We start from the raw sequence: 18677 nt of genomic DNA on the forward strand, positions 1-18677 counted from the left end.
CTACGACTACTTTTATATTTCCATGTTATTTTTTTTTAACTTTTATTGCTCAATCCTCAACCTTCAAAACAAGGAGAAAAGAATTAAATCCAACAAAAATACAAAAACAAATACTACTGGATATTCTACGCTATATATTCGAACTATATTTTGGAATATAGGTAGAATATTCTAAAATCCCTTCTTTTCTTAATTTTTTGTGTTTTACATACTTTCCCTTTGGCTGCTCAACTTTATATATGGCAGATTTCGGAAAGGGTAATTGTCTGCTGAAGTGAATTTTCCGGATGAATAATCTGGTCCCAAATAAAGGAAAATACATAATTTTGTAATTTTCCCAGGAAGGATGGTTGTTGTTTAAGGTAGCTAGGAAATTTAAACGGCAGAATTGAAAAAATTGTGTAATTAACATTTGTCACAGTACCACCTATGTAACGCTTTTTTGAACCCAGAGTTTTCAGTCAGATTCAACTAAACAATAATGGTTTTTTTTTGCATTTGTGTCTTCACAGGGGGCCAGTAAGACAGTAAATGACAGCGACAACCTGTTATCTATCATGTAATATGAAAATCAAATATTATAGATAGCGTACCTGAATCCCAACAATAGTGACCATTTCTAGTTATGAAAGAAAGAAGGTGATAAAATATCGATAGAGCTAGACTATTCACTTCATCGTCTATAAACTTTTGCTTTGATAAAAGATCCCTGGATTTCATATAGCGTAAATAGCAAAAAATTGAGGGTAGTCCATTGCGGTTTGCGAAGCCTTAGCTGCTAAGCTAACCCATTATCAACGTTATTACTGATCGATTCTTCTATACTGTCAGTAATAGTAAATGGGGCTAAAGAGAGAGATGAAAACCTCAACGCTGAATTTCTTTTTCAACCAAATTCAGATTTAGATGACCTTAAAATGATGGGTGGAGGGAAGGGGGTATTGCTTCTTTCGGAAATAATTCACAACAAACAATTCAATTTTTCAAACAAAAATGGAACTACTAACATAGCCTTCCTCAAATACCTAGGAAATGTTAGAGCAAGCACCACAAATGACGAGTCTACTGGCCAGGTTTTTATTTTATTTTTAGGCTCAAGATGCCTGTTTATGTCTTTTATAAGCTTCTAGAAGTGTTAGAAATGAATCATGGTTGCAGCGATAGGTAATACTTACCAATTTGTCAAATAGCGGAGACTCGTACGTTATCCCTGACAAGCATTAATTTTAAGTGCTGATGACACTAATCGGACGGTTTCTGCGAAAACTAAAGAAGAGTTTAGCTATACGGTGGAGGTTGATCTAAGTTTCATTGAAAAGTGAACTAAGTTGAACAAGCTGAAAATAAACTACAAAAGTTTAATTTTGCATTGCTTACTCGTTCTAAGATGTTACCCTTGAGAAGATAAGCTGACATGTGAAAATTCGATTATCAATAAAGTGCCTTCGACTGGCTAAATAACTTGCATATTATTTTACACGAGGCATTTAGTTTTCAGACTATAAAAATTATACACTATCTGAATTTCTCTTAATGTTGGAATAAGGGGGAAATTAAAGCCCTTTTGTATAAAAGCTGTCCTTGGTTTTTTTGCGTTTTTTTTTCTTGTTCACTGTTGCTTTTATATTGTTTACAATACATCTTCAACCTTTCAGTCACTACTGAAAGTCCTAAGAACTTTTTAAATCACCATCCCAGCTCTCTGCTCGGCACGTTTTGCCAAGTTATTGGAGTAACTTAGTCGCTGAGTGGTTGTATGTCAGGATAACCAGAGTATTTTCCTGGGAAATTAGAGGATTCCCTCATATAAAAACTTTTTCTAACAGTGCAATGAAGGAATTAGTGACTGAGACACATTGTCAGCCCGTCGGCAGGAGTTATTGTTTTGCTTTGGTTAATTTACATGTAGTGTATGTGTGTATTGGATGTTGGAATTGACCTAAGAAACCAAAGGGTTCTCTGGCTTTACTTTTTTTTTGTTTTATTTGTGTGTAAAGAAAATGATTCCCCTGAAACGAAAATAGTAGGACTCACTATGACAAATGTCTTTGTATTTTCAGGAAGTTATTGCGATATATTTACAAAGTATTTTCTCCCTATAGATAATTTATATATACATTATGTACATATACTTAATATATATGTAAAGTATATGAACACGTATATATATATATATCTATATATATAAAAATAAGTTGTCTGTCTGTGTGTCTGTCTGTCAGGTGACGTCATGTTTCTGTGTCGACTAACGTCATGTTTTCAACTGACGAAATTACAGACCGGGACATCAGGACACAAATGACGACCGGGACACCGGCATATAGGCAATATAAATGACGACACTCAAAGAGAAAGCGACCGGGACAAAAGGAATGTTCGATTAGCAATCACCATCAACAAAGCACCTGGACACAAATGACGACCGGGACACAGGGAGTATAAATGACGACCAGGACAATCAAAGAGAAATTACAGACCGGGTAAAATTACAGGACATAAGTAAAAAAAACACTAAAAAAACTAAAAAAGGTAAAAACTACAAAAAAAACTAAAAAGAAAAAAAAAACTAAAAACTAATAAAAAAACTAAAATAGCTAAAAAACTGAAAAAAAAAACTAAAAAAGAAAAAAAATAAAAAAGGAAAAAATGAAAAATAAAGGAGAAAAACAAAACTAAAAAACGAATGTATATACAGACCGAGACACCGGGATACAAATGACGACCGGAACACAGGGAATATAAATGACGACCGGGACACAGGGACACAACTACAATGGGGACGACGGGGGGCACAGGGGGATATAAATGACGACTGGGACACCGGGACACAAGGAATATAAATGACGCCCGGGACACTCAAAGAGAAATCACAGACTGGGACACCGGGACACAAATGACGACCGGGAAACAGGGAATATAAATGACGACCGGGACACAGGGACAAAACTACAAAGGGGACGCCGGGGGGCACAGGGGTATATATAAATGACGATGGTGACACAGGGAATGGTCGATTAGCAATCACCATCAACATAGCTCAAGGGCAATCATTAGAATCATGAGGTATAGATCTGAATACAAATTGTTTTCCCATGGGCCATTATATGTTGCATGTTCAAGAGTTGGTAAACCTGACAATCTATTTATATGCATAGACATTGGGACAGCAAAGAATGTTGTATATTCTTAAGTTTTACGTAGTTAAAAACATATATATATATATATATATCTATATATATAAAAATAAGTTGTCTGTCTGTGGACCTGTGGATCAGGTGACGTCATGTTTCTGTGTCGGCTGACGTCATGAAATTAGTTGTCGTCAATTTTGCTTTGACGGTGACGCTGAAATACCTGATAAAAATGTCGATAAGGGGTTACATGATATTATTGTAAAAAATATGATACATGGACCTTGCGGTGCACTGAACGAAAATTCACCATGCATGGCCAAAGGAAGGTGCACAAAGCAATATCCTCGACTTTTAGTATCAAACACAATTACTGGCAATGATGGTTACCCACAATATAGAAGAAGATCTACTGAAGATGGCGGTAAAACAGCAATAATAAAGAAGCGTAACGGTACCACCATCGAAGTAGATAACCAGTGGGTTGTTCCATATCCCCCATTATTATCAAAAACATTTAATGCACACATAAACGTTGAATACTGTAACTCCGTAAAGGCAATCAAATACATATGTAAATACGTCAACAAAGGCAGTGACATGGCAGTTTTTGGCTTGCAGCCCGAAATCAAAGATTTCGATGAAATCGTACAATATCAGGCTGGAAGATGCATAAGCAGTAATGAAGCTGTTTGGCGAATTCTTTCATTTCCGATACATGAACGTAGTCCAGCTGTTGTTCACTTAGCGGTACATTTACAGAATGGTCAACGTGTTTATTTCACGGAAACCAACGTGCAACAAAGAGTCCTGAATCCACCGGATACAACATTAACAGCTTTTTTTTCGCTTTGCAAAAATGATTCTTTTGCAAAAAAACTACTGTATACTGAAGTGCCTTCGTATCACACGTGGAATACTAAAAATAAAGTATTTGAACGTCGAAAACAGGGTAAGTCAGTCGACGGCCAACCTACCATCTTCAAAGATACCACGATAGGAAGACTCTACACCGTTCACCCCAATCAACATGAATGCTTCTTTCTACGCCTGCTTTTGGTGAATGTACCCTGTCCGACATCCTTTGAGTATTTGAGGACTGTAAATGGTACTATACATGACACTTACCGTAGTGCATGCCAAGCTCTGAATTTATTGGAGATAACAACGTTGGAGAAATTTTCTTTTTGGATGCGCCAGGAGGTACTGGTAAAACGTTTGTGATAAAACTGATTCTGGCATCAATTCGATCAAAAAATGATATAGCGTTGGCAATTGCGTCGTCCGGAATAGCCGCAACATTGCTGCCTGGTGGAAGAACTGCTCATTCCGCTTTGAAATCGCCTCTGAAGTTGCATTCTACAGAAACTCCCACGTGCAATATTTCCAAATCATCTGGGATGGGTAAAGTATTGCAGCAATGCTAACTTATTATTTGGGATGAGTGCACGATGGCACACAAAAAATCGCTCGAGGCTCTGGATCAATGCTTGAAAGATTTGCGAGGGAAGTCGAAACCCTTTGGCAGCACATTAATATTGCTTGCGGGAGGTTTCAGGCAAACATTACCTATAATACCTAGATCAACTCCTGCAGACGAAATGAATGCTTGCCTGAAAAATTCTAATTTATGGGCATACGTAAAAATATTCAAATTAACTACAAATATGCGTGTCCGATTGCAAAACGATGACTCTGGTCAAACATTTTCAGATCAATTGCTGGCAATGGGAAACGGAAAGCTCCCAGTAGACTCAATTTCAGGACGTATACAACTACCTGTTGATTTCTGTAATTTAGTGACGTCCAAAAATGAATTGATTGAAAAAGTATTTCCGAATATTCTAAAAAATTATAAAAATAATAAATGGCTAAGTGAAAGAGCGATTCTCGCACCCAAAAATATAGACGTCCACGAAATCAACAATATTGTTTTGACCAAGATTCGAGACCAGGCAGTCCTTTACAAGTCAGTCGACACAGTTTTGGAACCAAATGAAGCGGTTAATTATCCATCTGAATTTTTAAATTCCATAGATCTTTCAGGGTTTCCACCACACATGCTACAACTAAAAATAGGCGTACCAATAATACTTTTAAGAAATATAAACCCACCAAAGCTTTGCAATGGCACTCGACTTGCCGTAAAAAAAACAATGGAAAACCTAATAGAGGCCACAATCTTGACAGGGCCTTTTGAGGGTGAGGCTGTTCTTATTCCTCGCATTCCCATGATTCCAACGGATCTGCCTTTTCAATTTAAAAGATTGCAATTCCCAATTCGATTAGCATTTACAATCACCATTAACAAAGCTCAAGGTCAATCATTAGAAAAATGTGGTATAGATCTTAATACTGATTGTTTTTCCCATGGACAATTGTACGTTGCATGTTCGAGGGTCGGTAAACCTGACAATCTATTTATATGCAGCGACAATTGGACAGCGAAGAATGTTGTATATTCGCAAGTTTTACGCAGTTAATTTGTATTTTGGAACCAAATGAAGCGGTTAATTATCCATCTGAATTTTTAAATTCCACAGATCCTTCAGGGTTTCCACCACACGTGCTACAACTAAAAATAGGCGTACCAATAATACTTTTAAGAAATATCAACCCACCAAAGCTTTGCAATGGCACGCGACTTGCCGTAAAAAAAAACAATGGAAAACCTAATAGAGGCCACAATCTTGACAGGGCCTTATGAGGGTGAGGCTGTTCTTATTCCTCGCATTCCCATGATTCCAACGGATCTGCTTTTTCAATTTGAAAGATTGCAATTCCCAATTCGATTAGCATTTGCAACCACCATCAACAAAGCTCAAGGGCAATCACTAGAAAAATGCGGTATAGATCTTAATACAGATTGCTTTACCAATGTACAATTGTATGTTGCATCTTTGAGGGTCGGTAAACCTGACAATCTATTTATACGCACAGACAATGGGACAGCGAAGACTGTTGTATATTCACAAGTTTTACGTAGTTAATTTGTATTGTATCTATCTATCTATCTATCTATATATAAAAACGAGTTGTGTGTATGCATGTTTGTTTGTTTGTAAAAAGAGCGTTTGCATATGACGTCATTATTAGTACATACGGCTTTGTATATGGACAGACAATGGGAAAGCCAAGAATGTTGTATATTCGCAATTTTTACGTAGTTTAAAACACATATATAAATCTATCTATATTCACAGGTGGGACACAGGGACACAACTACAATGGCGCGTAACTAATATGGCGCGTAACGACTTACGCGCGCGGGGGGGCTTGGGGGGGCGCGAAGCGCCCCACCAACTAGGTGTTGGGGTGGCACGAAGCGCCACCCCAACAGCTAGTATATATATATATATATATATATATATATATATATATATATATATATATATATATATATATATATATATATATATATATCTATATTCACAGGTGGGACATAGGGACACAACTACAATGGCGCGTAACTAATATGGCGCGCAACGACTTACGCGCGCGGGGGGGCTTGGGGGGGGGGGGGCGCGAAGCGCCCCCACCAACTAGGTGTTCGGGTGGCGGGAAGCGCCACCCCAACAGCTAGTATATATATATATATATATATATATATATATATATATATATATATATATATATATATATATATATATATATATATATATATATATATCTATATTCACAGGTGGGACATAGGGACACAACTACAATGGCGCGTAACTAATATGGCGCGTAACTAATATGGCGCGTAACGACTTACGCGCGCGGGGGGGCTTGGGGGGGGGGGAGTGCGAAGCGCCCCCACCAACTAGGTGTTGGTGTGTATATACATATATATATATATATATACATATATACATATGTATATATATACACATATATATATATATATATATATATATATATATATATATATATATATATATATATATATATATATATATATATATATATACATATATATATATATATATATATATATATATATATATATATATATATATATATATATATATATATATATATATATATATATATATATATATATATATATATATATATATATATATATATATATATATATATATATATATATATATATATATATATATATATATATATATATATATATATATATATATATATATATATATATATATATATATATATATACATATATATATATATATATATATATATATATATATATATATATATATATATATATATATATATATATATATATATATATATATATATATATATATATATATATATATATATATATATATATATATATATATATATAGATATATAGATATATAGATATATATATATATATATATATATATATATATATAGATATATAGATATATATATATATATATATATATATATATATATATATATATATATATATATATATATATATATATATATATATATATATATAATCCAGCATTTTTATTGGAGCGGGGGCAAGAGGGGTTTATATCTGAATAGTCAAGGTGCATGAACTTATTATATTTTTTCTCCTAATTATTGGGGGGGGGGAACTGTCCCGTCCCATTGGACGCCCCTGTATGTATACACAATCAAGCAGATACCTTTAAACTGTCTGATTCATTTCCAAGCATGACTCCAAGAATTATTGCTGCAAGCATATTGAATCCCTGGCAATATCCAACCCTCTTGTTCCATCGAGCGAAGGCCAAAAGGACCCGCTTGAGGACTGCCTGGTTTTCTTCTGCATAGTCACCGCAGAAAAGGCTGCAGCCTGTTCGATGTAAATCCTGGAAAATTTAATTTACTTTATGTTTTGCTATCTTTTACTATTATAAATAAATACATATCAAGCATTTCGTGCAAAGTTCTTCGCGGATTAAAATTTACCATTGATAATAAGCTAGTGGTAAAGAACTGTAAGTAAAGATTGGCGCGTGCCCATCACAGTTGAATTAAAATTTAAAAATAGTAATTCGAAATTTGAATATTAATACATGCATAAAAAAATGTTGCAAAGGATAATTTCGGAAGCAATGAAACTGAGAAAAATTTCATGATTTTAGAAAACACGGAAAACATTGCCCAAAGTGATCCTAATAAAAATTACATTATCGTATTCAGCATACCAGAGAAACCTATTGCAGAGTTTTCAAGGCCTTATCTAAACAAATAAAAAATTTTACATTTTCTGAATAGGAAGGTCAGAGATGACCATTCATTATTTTTTTTTCTTGATTTTTTTTCCTTTCAGGGACCATCATATAGGGCAAATGTTGTAGAATGTCCTCTAACAAAAGATATTCATTAAACACAAAATCTGTCAAAATAACACTAAGAATTTATGCATCAATCGAAATTTGAAGTTACACACCTGCACAGCTTAGATACCAATATATTGTACCTAAGCTGTGCTTAGATAATAGCATCTAAGCTGTGCACCAATATCTAAGCACAGCTTAGATACATTATATTGTATCTAAGCTGTGCACACCTGCCTGAATTGACTTAATTTTTACGCTTATTTCCAGCATATAAAATTCAACAGTTTTTTATTTACTCATCGGGTTGCAAACATAAGGTTCAGAATAGGTCATTGATCTGTATCATCAAATAGTAATAGCCACATAGAAACAAAATATTTCAATAGTCTTGGTCAAAATGTTCTGTAGTACTTGTGAATAGGAAAGGCTCTAAAGGTAACTGTGAAAACTAGAGACCGCATTTGTTACTTACCAGCTAGATAAAAATGTTTATGAAGAAGACTCTAAATGATAGTTTACTTAAATGAGAGTTCAGTTGAATGGATTGAGTTAAACGTGATTGATCTATACGGAGTTAAGTTGAATTTGATTGAACTACATGAGGATGAGTTGAATTGGGAGGTATGGGATTGATTTAAATTGGGGTTGAGTTAAACAGGGGTATGGGATGAGTTAAGTGGGGTCAAGTTGAATTAAGGCGAGATGCATGAATCAAAACGGATTGAATGGATGGCCATACATATGAGTTAAATAAACTATTTAACATTTAAGTAAAAATAGACTATGAATGAAAAGCGAAACTAACCAATAAAAATTGAAATTCCAACAAACAAAGTTTTTATTAGATATCTTATCAACATAATAAAATTTTTGCAATTTCTTTAAAGATGTGAAAATCCACTTATTATCAAATTGATCATCAAAATTTGTTAGTATCAAAAATATGAATATCATTAGAAATGCCAAACTTAGTTCCTAAGGCATAAACAATGCATACTTAGGCCCAGATTTTTCAATTTTTGTAAGAGATGAATATGCTTTAGATGAATATGATGGATATTAAGATAAACAAGGATTTCAACATCTGACCTCCCGTCATTGGGACAAATGTATAAGCAGATGCATATAGAAGGAATCATGCATCAAGCTTACTGAGGGGGTACTGAGAAATAAAATTCAATTTGAATTTGAAAGGCAAGTATACCTTAGTGATGCCCTTTTCTTGAAGTACTTTTATTTAAAGGTCAAATTTTAGTGTAATGATATGGGTTGAAGGGGTGACTGCCTAAATCAATAAAAAATTAATTCGTGATAAACAGTAACTGCACCTGAATGGGCTCTTATCCTTGAAGTATTTTTGGTAAAAAAGTTTAGCGTAATAGAGGGAGGGGGAAGGTACGGCATGGTAGCATCTCCCATATATAGGTTGACACTAAATGCAAAATAAAACCAAACATAAGTTTAATTAAAAAAATAATTCCTTGAACTAAAGTAGATTACTATTAAACCACGGAACTGTAAAAAATTAAGCTATATATGGGGGGAGCTGCCCCCTTTATATATTAATATTCATGTCTTAAACACTTATCAAGAATTAATGTTTTAACACGAGAGCAATGTAATAAAAGACTTGACAACGAACTGTAATAAGGAGCGACCCGGCTCAATAGTAACCAAAACTCTAAAAAATTGAATTTTGATATCAATAGCTACATCAAAAGAATCGCGTTTTAATACTGATTTTAAATATACAAGTTTCATCAAGTTTAGTCTTACCCATCAAAAGTTCGAGCCTGAGAAAATTTGGCTTATTTAAGAAAATAGGGGGAAACACCCCCTAAAAGTCGCAGAATCTTAACGAAAATGACACCATCAAATTTAGCGTATCAGAGAACCCTACTGTAGAAGTTTCAAGCTCCCATCTACAAAAATGTGGAATTTTGTATTTTTTGCCAGAAAACAAATCACGGGTGTGTGTTTATTTGTTTGTTTGTTTTTTTTTGTTTTTTTTTCCCAGTGGTCATCGCATCGACCAAGTGGTCCTGGAATGTCACAAGAGGGCTCATTCTAACGGAAATGAAAAGTTCTAGTGCCCTTTTTAAATGACCAAAAAATTGGAGGGCATCTAGGCCCCCTCCCACGCTCATTTTTCCCCAAAGCCAACAGATCAAAATTTTGAGATTGCCGTTTTGTTCAAGATAGTCAAAAACCATAATAACTATGTCTTTGGGGATGACTTACTCCCCCACAATCCCTGGGGGAGGGGCTGCAAGTTACAAACTTTGACCAGTGTTTACATATAGTAATGGTTATTGGGAAGTGTATAGACGTTTTCAGGGGGATTTTATTTTGTTTGGGGGTGGGGCTGAGGGGAGGGGGCCATGTTGGAGGATCTTTCCTTGGCGGAATCTGTCATGGGGGAAGAAAAATTCAAGGAAAAGGGCGCATGATTTTCTAGCATTACTATAAGAAAACAATGAAAAATAAGCATGAAAACGTTTTTTTGAAATGAAAGGAAGGAGTAGCATTGCAACTTAAAACGAACAGAAATTATTACGAATATGAGGGGTTCTAAAAATACTTTAGCATAAAGAGCGAGGTATTTAGGAGGAGATAAATACCTCGCTCTTTATGCTAAAGTATTTTTAGTAATTTCAACTATTTATTCTACGGCCTTTCTGATTCTGGGGTCATTCTTAAAGAAATGGGAAAAACTTAAGATTTAGTGTAAAGAGCGAGGTATTAACGAGGGTACAAACTCCCTCGTATACATAATAAAAATATAAGATTATGAAAGTTTGTTACGTAAGTTAATTCTTAAGTTACGTATACTTTTTACTAATAAAAACGTTCGTTAAAAATTAAAAGTTCTAGTTGCCTTTTTAAGTAACCGAAAAATTGGAGGGCAACTAGGCCTCCTTCTCCACCCCTTGTTTCTCAAAATCGTCTGATCAAAACTAAGAGAAAGCCATTTAGCCAAACACAGAATTAATATACAAATTTCATTTTAATAATTTGTGTGCGGAGAGCCAAAACCAAACATGCATTAATTCAAAAACGTTCATAAATTAAATAAAAAAAACTAATTTTTTTAGCTGAAAGTAAGGAGCGACATTAAAACTTAAAACGAACAGAAATTACTCCGTATATAAAATTGGTTGTCCCCTCTGCAATCTCTTGCTCTTTGCTCTAAAGTTTGACTTTTTGCCACAATTCTACTTTTTAAAACAATTAAAAGCCTTAGCGAAAAGAGCGAGGGATTGCGGAGGGGACAACCCATTTCATACACGGAGTAATTTCTGTTCGTTTTAAGTTTTAATGTCGCTCCTTACTTTCAGCTAAAAAAATTGTTTTTTTTTATTTAATTCAAGAAAAAAGCGGCTTATTCATTTGTATTTGTTCGAAAAACTAAATTTTCAGTTAAAATATTTAAAAAGAAGTTGGTAAACAAAGCACTCTGAATTTCAAACTGATCATGTTTGAGCCGTCTATAAATGCATTCAGGAACGCACTGTTTAAACATCAGCATTATAAGGCCGTTGATACCCCTGTATGCAACCCCTATCCTAATTTTTATAATATAGCCCCTATACGATGTAGGATGGTTATTATTAGTTCTAAGCTTCATGGTCACTCTTTAATTTAATTAGAAAAAAACTTGTCTTATATTTAATGGGGATGGACCATATATTAAACATTTATCAATTCCGTGCTAGAAAAAAGAAATAAAATTCATGAAGTTTAAGAGTTCAAAGGCTACAGAAAACTATGGGATTTTTATCATTTGTTTAAAGCCAATTATTTTGATAGGTTTGTTGATAACCTTTGTGAAAGGGCATAAGAATCCTACCTTAAGGATCTGCTGCCCTAGTTCTTCATCAGTTGTGTTGATTGTTCCGCTGAAGCATTTTCTTTCAACATCGTACCACTTAATTTGTCGTGAATCTACATAATTATTTGCAAGAGATAACCAAAGCTGCAACAATAAACATTGCAATATTAGAATATTAAATGCATATGAGAAGCTACAAGAATGGAAGTTCTGTTTACCAAAGGCGTGAAAATCAAAGCTTTCTAAGAATTTATTCTTAGAATTGTTATATAGCTTACAGCTTTTGTGATTGGTGTTGGATGGTTAATATGTTGAACCTTGGCGCATTTCCTTTTTGTCTCTTGTTGTTCTTTTTTTCTTAAAAGTTGTATTTTGTTCCTGAGCTTTGATTGTAGACTTTATTCTCTGTTACTATGGCCCGCAGGCTTTTTGCAATAAATCTTATCTTAAAAAATCAAGCATGTTTACCATTACTCGACTACACTTAATGTTATACACCTTGCGGAGCTACCAGAATAAATTAAACGTCTTGAGGAGTCCAGCGCAATATACATTACATCTTTCATATTTTTTCATCGTAGTTTACTCTCTCTTGCAGAGTCTCAAGACAATATATTTGGTGTCCTAGTATTTCTGGAAACTCTGACTGAAAAATCCTAACTAAGAAACATGTTAGACTAGGTCCTCACTGTCTATATATTAAGCAATATAAACCACCGTTAGTGATTTTGGCAGTAAATTCACTCTCAGAGGTCCCATTTACTTATCTACATACACCCCTATTCTTGTACAAGGCATGGTGGTTTAGTGGATGTATGTACAGCAAACATAGAGGAGGTGAAGTAATTCATATTGATCACAAATTAAGAGCCACCCCCTCCTTCTAAAACAAACAAGACTTTTTTTAAGCCTAGCAACAGTTTTAAGGATGTTTTAGTGCAATAAGCAGCTAAGCCACATAAATGTGTTGAATGCAACTTCTATGAAAATGCAAGAGTACACGAACGTACGCAGGAGGACTTTAGGAGACACCCGTCAGGAAATCCTAGATTTGTCTGGTATTTCCTTAAAAACTAGAATTTCTAGGCATTTCTTTAAAAACTTAGAACATTACAATTTTGCATTACTATTTATTATTATTATTATTGTTATGTTATTTTGATTAGCTAGTCATAAAAATATTGCTCCCCTCCATAAAGAAATCCGGTGTAAGTGCATGCAAAACTGCACTTTAATTTATTAATTTATTGTTTTTATCTGTCAAACTTAAAAGCATCCAAAATTTGAAAAAAAGAATATGAAAAAGCTAAGACATTTGATCTGGTTGACACACAGGGATGGCCGATCAATACAAGCAATAGATTTTAAGAAACGGCTACAGCTTTTTATCCTTGCTTCTTTTTTTGGCTAGAGCCCATAGAGGTATGTATGAATGTATTTGATGAGGATGGGGAAGTTACAAGAAGACCTAAATAGGCAAATTAAACGAACATCAACGTAGTTAAACAGTTCTTGGTAACAAACTGCTAGTAAAAAGCGACGCGGCACAATTGTAACCAAAACTCTAAAAAACAACGTTTGATAACGGCAGATACATAAAAAGAATCCAATTTTTATGCTGATTTAAAATATATAAAGTTCATTAATATTACCCATCGAGAGTAACGACCCAGAAAAAATTTTCCACTATTTTTGAAAAAAAGGGGGAAAACCTCCAAAACGTAAAGTGGTCTAATTGAATGAAAATCACACCATCAGATCCAGTATATCAGAGAAGTCTACTGTATAGGTTTCAAGCTCCTATATTAAGAACGTGGAATTTGCTTTTTTTCTAGAAGAAAGGTTATGGGTATGTGTTTTTTCCCCATGAATGATCAAATCAAACTAGTGACCCTAGAAGATTCAGGACAGGGCTCATTTGATCATAAATTAATAGTTTTAATCTTTTTTAAGTGACCATCCAGATTGAAGGGTAGTTAGCTCCTCTCCCATGCCCTTTTTCCCCAACGTCGTCTGATCAAAATTTGAGATATCCATTTAGTTTATCATAGTTGAAAGGTCCAAGAACTAAGACTTTGGGGAAAACCCCCACAGACTCTGGAAAAAGGGCTGTAAGTTGCGAAATTTACCCATTGTTGACATATAGTATTTGTTATTGGGAAGTATATAGATATTTTTTGTGGGGAGGGAATAATTTTTTGCTTAGGAGGATTTTCTACGGTGAGAATTTTCCGTGATGAGGGAAGCCTCTGGGACTTTACTTTCTAGGGGAAATTTTACATTTTGGGAAATTTTCCAGAATTCCTTTGCAAAATTCTTTTTATTTGTCTTACTTTGCCTTTGTCGACTAAATTTAGCACGTGGAGATGTTTCAGCGGAAGTTTTCAGCGGAGCTGGAGTTGATGGGAAGGTCTTTCAAAGGCGGGGGAATTTCTCTGGGAGAAATTCTCTATGAGAAATTTTCCTCGGGAGCAGCTTTCTACTGGAGGAGGGGTGATTTATGGGACAATTTTCCACGGAGAGGAGATTTCCGATATGATTTGAAAAATTATCAGAAATTAAAGTCTTTTTCAAATGAAAGTATACTAAGAAAGAATTTTTCGGGGGGAATCGTCCGCAAGAAACTTTCATGTGGGATTTTCAGCGAGGATGGAATTGTCCAGAGGAATTTTCGATAGAGGAAGCTTTTGTAAGCGGGAGGAAAATTACTTTGAGGAATTTTATGTGAAGGGAGAGGGGGGGGGGGAACTTTCCATGGAGATAAGCTGTATTTTCCTGAATTACGTGGAAAACATTAAAAAAATGCATGTTAAAAAGTAATAATAGCTTCTAGGGTTAATTTAAAGCTAAAATTTTGGAAGCTTAACAACCTTCCACTACTTATTATTGTTTTTAATGAAATACTTGCAGTTTTAAGTTTTTCCACTAAATCTACCAAATGTATGATTTTTGGGAATATAGCAAAGGTTTGAAAGCAGTAAATAGCCCATTTGCAACATTGGAATTGGGACCTTTTGTACACGCTATGATAGACTTTAAAGGAATGCCTTGCTTGCGTAATTTTGATAAACTATAAAATTTTGAATAAAAGGAACCACGGGGAAAAAAAGGAATTGTTATATTGTGGGGTGAATTTACCATAATATTATATACCACTCCATGCCATTTTTCTGCTTTTTCTGAATGTAAAGATTGCTTTTGTTGCAAATTCAATCTTAAGCTTTTCTTAGAGCCTTGAAAATGATGATTTCATTCTACAGTTTGTGGTATAAGGATGGGTTAAAACATTGGTTTCAAACTTACTGTTTCAGTATAAATCCATTTTGTCAAAGTTATGTAATTCTAAAACATAATTTATCATGATTCAGTTTACTAACAAAAATTCAAAAAAATTCTGCCGTATTTTCGAATTTTTTTAGGCCACATAAAAATGCCGTTTCACCTACATGTCGAAAAAAAAAATTAAAGCCGACGAAAGGAACATGGCGGATGGAAAAATTGAGAAATTGTTTTGATTATTTTTTTTTATCCAACTTAGTCATGACAAATCAGTTTTTGTGAGTTATATAACTTTGGCGAAATGGACTTTTAATCAAGTTAGCTACAAAAATTGTTTTCCACAAAACAAGATTTCTTTAAAGAAAAGTAAAGAACTCCATTAAACCCAAAATGACCAAAATAGAATCAAATAATCTACCAAGCGTAGAACTACCACAAATCAGCATCGATAATTCAATGAAACCCAAAACGAACAAAAATTATGATAAATAACCGACTCAAATTCATAACAAGCAGAAATTAGCACGAGTGGGGCTCAAAACCTCTTATGCTTTTCTATGGCCAGAATATAATGCGCTTTACTGACAAAATACAAATGAATGTGCATTGTCAGATTAATGTAAATATATTGATGTTTATTCCTTAAAATTTTAATATTATTTTGATTATCAAAGTTATAAAAGACAAAACATTAAAAACAAAATTTTAGGCATAGGGGGTTTGAGCCCTACTCAAGTAAATTTCTGCTGGTTTTGGATTTGACTCACTTATTTATTGTAGTTTCTACTCGTTTTGGGTTTCATTTATACATCGATGCCGATTCGTGATAGTTTTATGCCTGGTAGATTATTTGATTATATTTTTGCTCATTTTTGGTTTAATGGAGTTCTTTACTTTTCTTTGAAAGACCAAATTTGTGGAAAAAGTTTTTTTATGTGATTTCTGTTCGTTTTATATTGACATGGTTGGGAATTTATAGTTTGGCGTGCTATTTGTATGCTGAAGAAACTCCTTCAATATTACAACATACACCCTTTTGAAATTTGGACACAAATAGTAGTGTTTAATTTAGTTTTATATTTTTGTCTAGTGGAACTGGAAAATAGAACTTAATACCATTCACAAAAAAATCTACCTATGCTCTTTGAAAGCTTCGATACACTTACGTTCTTTTGATTTAGTTAAATTTTAAGAGTAGAAAGTCTGAGTAATCGCGAAAGTCTGAACATAAAACCCTCATTCGTTCTTGGCATTTTGCTGAGATGCCTTATTGGTAATCGGCATACACACATTGCTTTTTGATTTAATCTTAAGGCAACATCTAGTTTTTAAACATAATGAGAAAATTGAATAACTGTGGGGGGTTAACCTACGCAATAGCCCTAAAGATACAGTTATATGACCGTTAAGCTATGCCAAACAAAATAGCTATCTTAAATTTTGAGTGGAAGTTCTTAGAAAACTATGAGCCATAGAGGAGGGCTGATTGCCCTACAGTCACTTTTGACTCTTAAAAAGGGTACTAGAACATTTGAATTTCCAATCAAATTAGTTCCTTTAAAATATCATTGATATTACTAGCTGTGATAGAGCAGCGCTGCCTATGATGTTGCTTATATACCCTTTAATACTTGCATGTATATATTTTTTTTTCGTTTACTTGAAATGCCCTCTAAATCTTTAACATAATTCCTTTAGTGTCAGTTGTTACAGTAGCCATAGATGTAGTATCAAAATTAAACACTTTGTGTCTTCTGGCTGGTTCAAAATATGTCACGACTTACCCTGAAAGGTCTAACTTAATAATGTAAGCCGTTATTGTGATGTTCTTTATCACCCTGTTGTTCCACATGATCATAGCTCGTTTTGATTTAGTTCAGCATCCGCCTAAAAATTCCTTGAAAGCTTCACCTTAATACCCTTAGCTTGTGTATTAGCAATAGTTATAGTAGCAGTGGTAACATTTGTAGCAGTACACACATAGCACTTTTTTTCCAACACCCCCTTCAACACGCGAGGAAATTATTAACTTAATACCATCAACCGATCCTGAAACGTTGCTGATACCTCCTCAAACCTTTGTTGGGATAGTGTTTTGATTTATTTCAGTACAGTTACAATATTACCCAAAATTTCACCTTGAAACGTTAAGCCGTTCCAAAAATATTGTTGATGTGCACTTTCGACATCCTTTTGACGCCTTTTCACCTTAATATTCTAAGCCTTACAATTTGTTTCAATTGAAGTAGTAGTTGGAGTAGCTTAGTAGCAGTAGTAGTATTTGTCAAAGTAGCAGTGGTACTAGTGTTAGTAGTGACATGCATATATTACATTTTTGTCAATCGATCTTCCCCTTTTCGTATTCTCTGAAAGTTCCAACGTAAATCAATTCTTGAGATACGTTTTTTCAAAAATCTGTATGTGCTTGGTTTGTTTTGATTTAGTCCAAATTTCCCCTCAATATTCTGTCAATTTTCAACTTTATGTTTAGCCTTAATTGTACTAGTATCATACAAGTAGTGGTAGTAGTAGGAACATAAGTAGCTGTAATAGTGTATTATTGGTAGTAGTAATAGTAGTATCAGCATGATTAATAGCAGTAGTAGCAGGTACATTTTGCCTTTTGGTCAAATGAACATCCCACTCATGATGCCCCTGAAGTTTCCTCTTGATACGATAAGCCTTTCGAAAAATGTTGTTGATATGCCCGTATCAGCAATCTGTATAGACATAGTAAGTTTTGATTTAGTTCAACTTTACCCTCAACGTTTCTTTAGATATTTTTTCAGTATCCTCAGCCTTAGTAGTATTCATATTACCTTTTTGGTCAATTGCTTATCTCCTTTATCATTTCCTGAAAATTCCAAATTAATATACTCAGTCGTTCTTGAATTACACTCTTCTGACAACCCATATACATATAACATGTTTTGATTTAGTTCAACACTCCCCTCAACATTCGCTGAAAGACACGTCTTAATGCCCTGTGTATTTTGCGAAAGTAGAAGTCCGACATGTATATTTTTTCTCAATAACATATACTATATGTACACAATACAAAAATTGCCTAACTTATAGCCTTTGCCCTGATGCCTCAGGGGGAGGGGGATTGACGTCACTAAACACATAACTACTGAGCCTTTCAACAATGCCGAAAAAAAATTAATGTCT

The 18677-nt window shown here is 34.1% G+C and overlaps 1 protein-coding gene across 1 annotated transcript in view; it reads right to left on the reverse strand.

Annotated features, from left to right (window-relative positions):
• The window catches only part of LOC136032578 (TBC1 domain family member 30-like), a 223975-nt gene that overhangs the window by 175994 nt on the left and 29304 nt on the right, over nucleotides 1-18677 (reverse strand). Inside the window, exons 3-4 of the mRNA XM_065712848.1 lie at nucleotides 12246-12371; nucleotides 7736-7921 (exon numbers count right to left, since the gene is read on the reverse strand). Of these exons, the coding sequence (XP_065568920.1) occupies nucleotides 7736-7921; nucleotides 12246-12371 (312 nt within the window). The remainder of the gene's footprint in view (nucleotides 1-7735; nucleotides 7922-12245; nucleotides 12372-18677) is intronic.

Source organism: Artemia franciscana, chromosome 11, assembly GCF_032884065.1.
Source record: "Artemia franciscana chromosome 11, ASM3288406v1, whole genome shotgun sequence".
NCBI classification, from domain to species: domain Eukaryota; kingdom Metazoa; phylum Arthropoda; class Branchiopoda; order Anostraca; family Artemiidae; genus Artemia; species Artemia franciscana.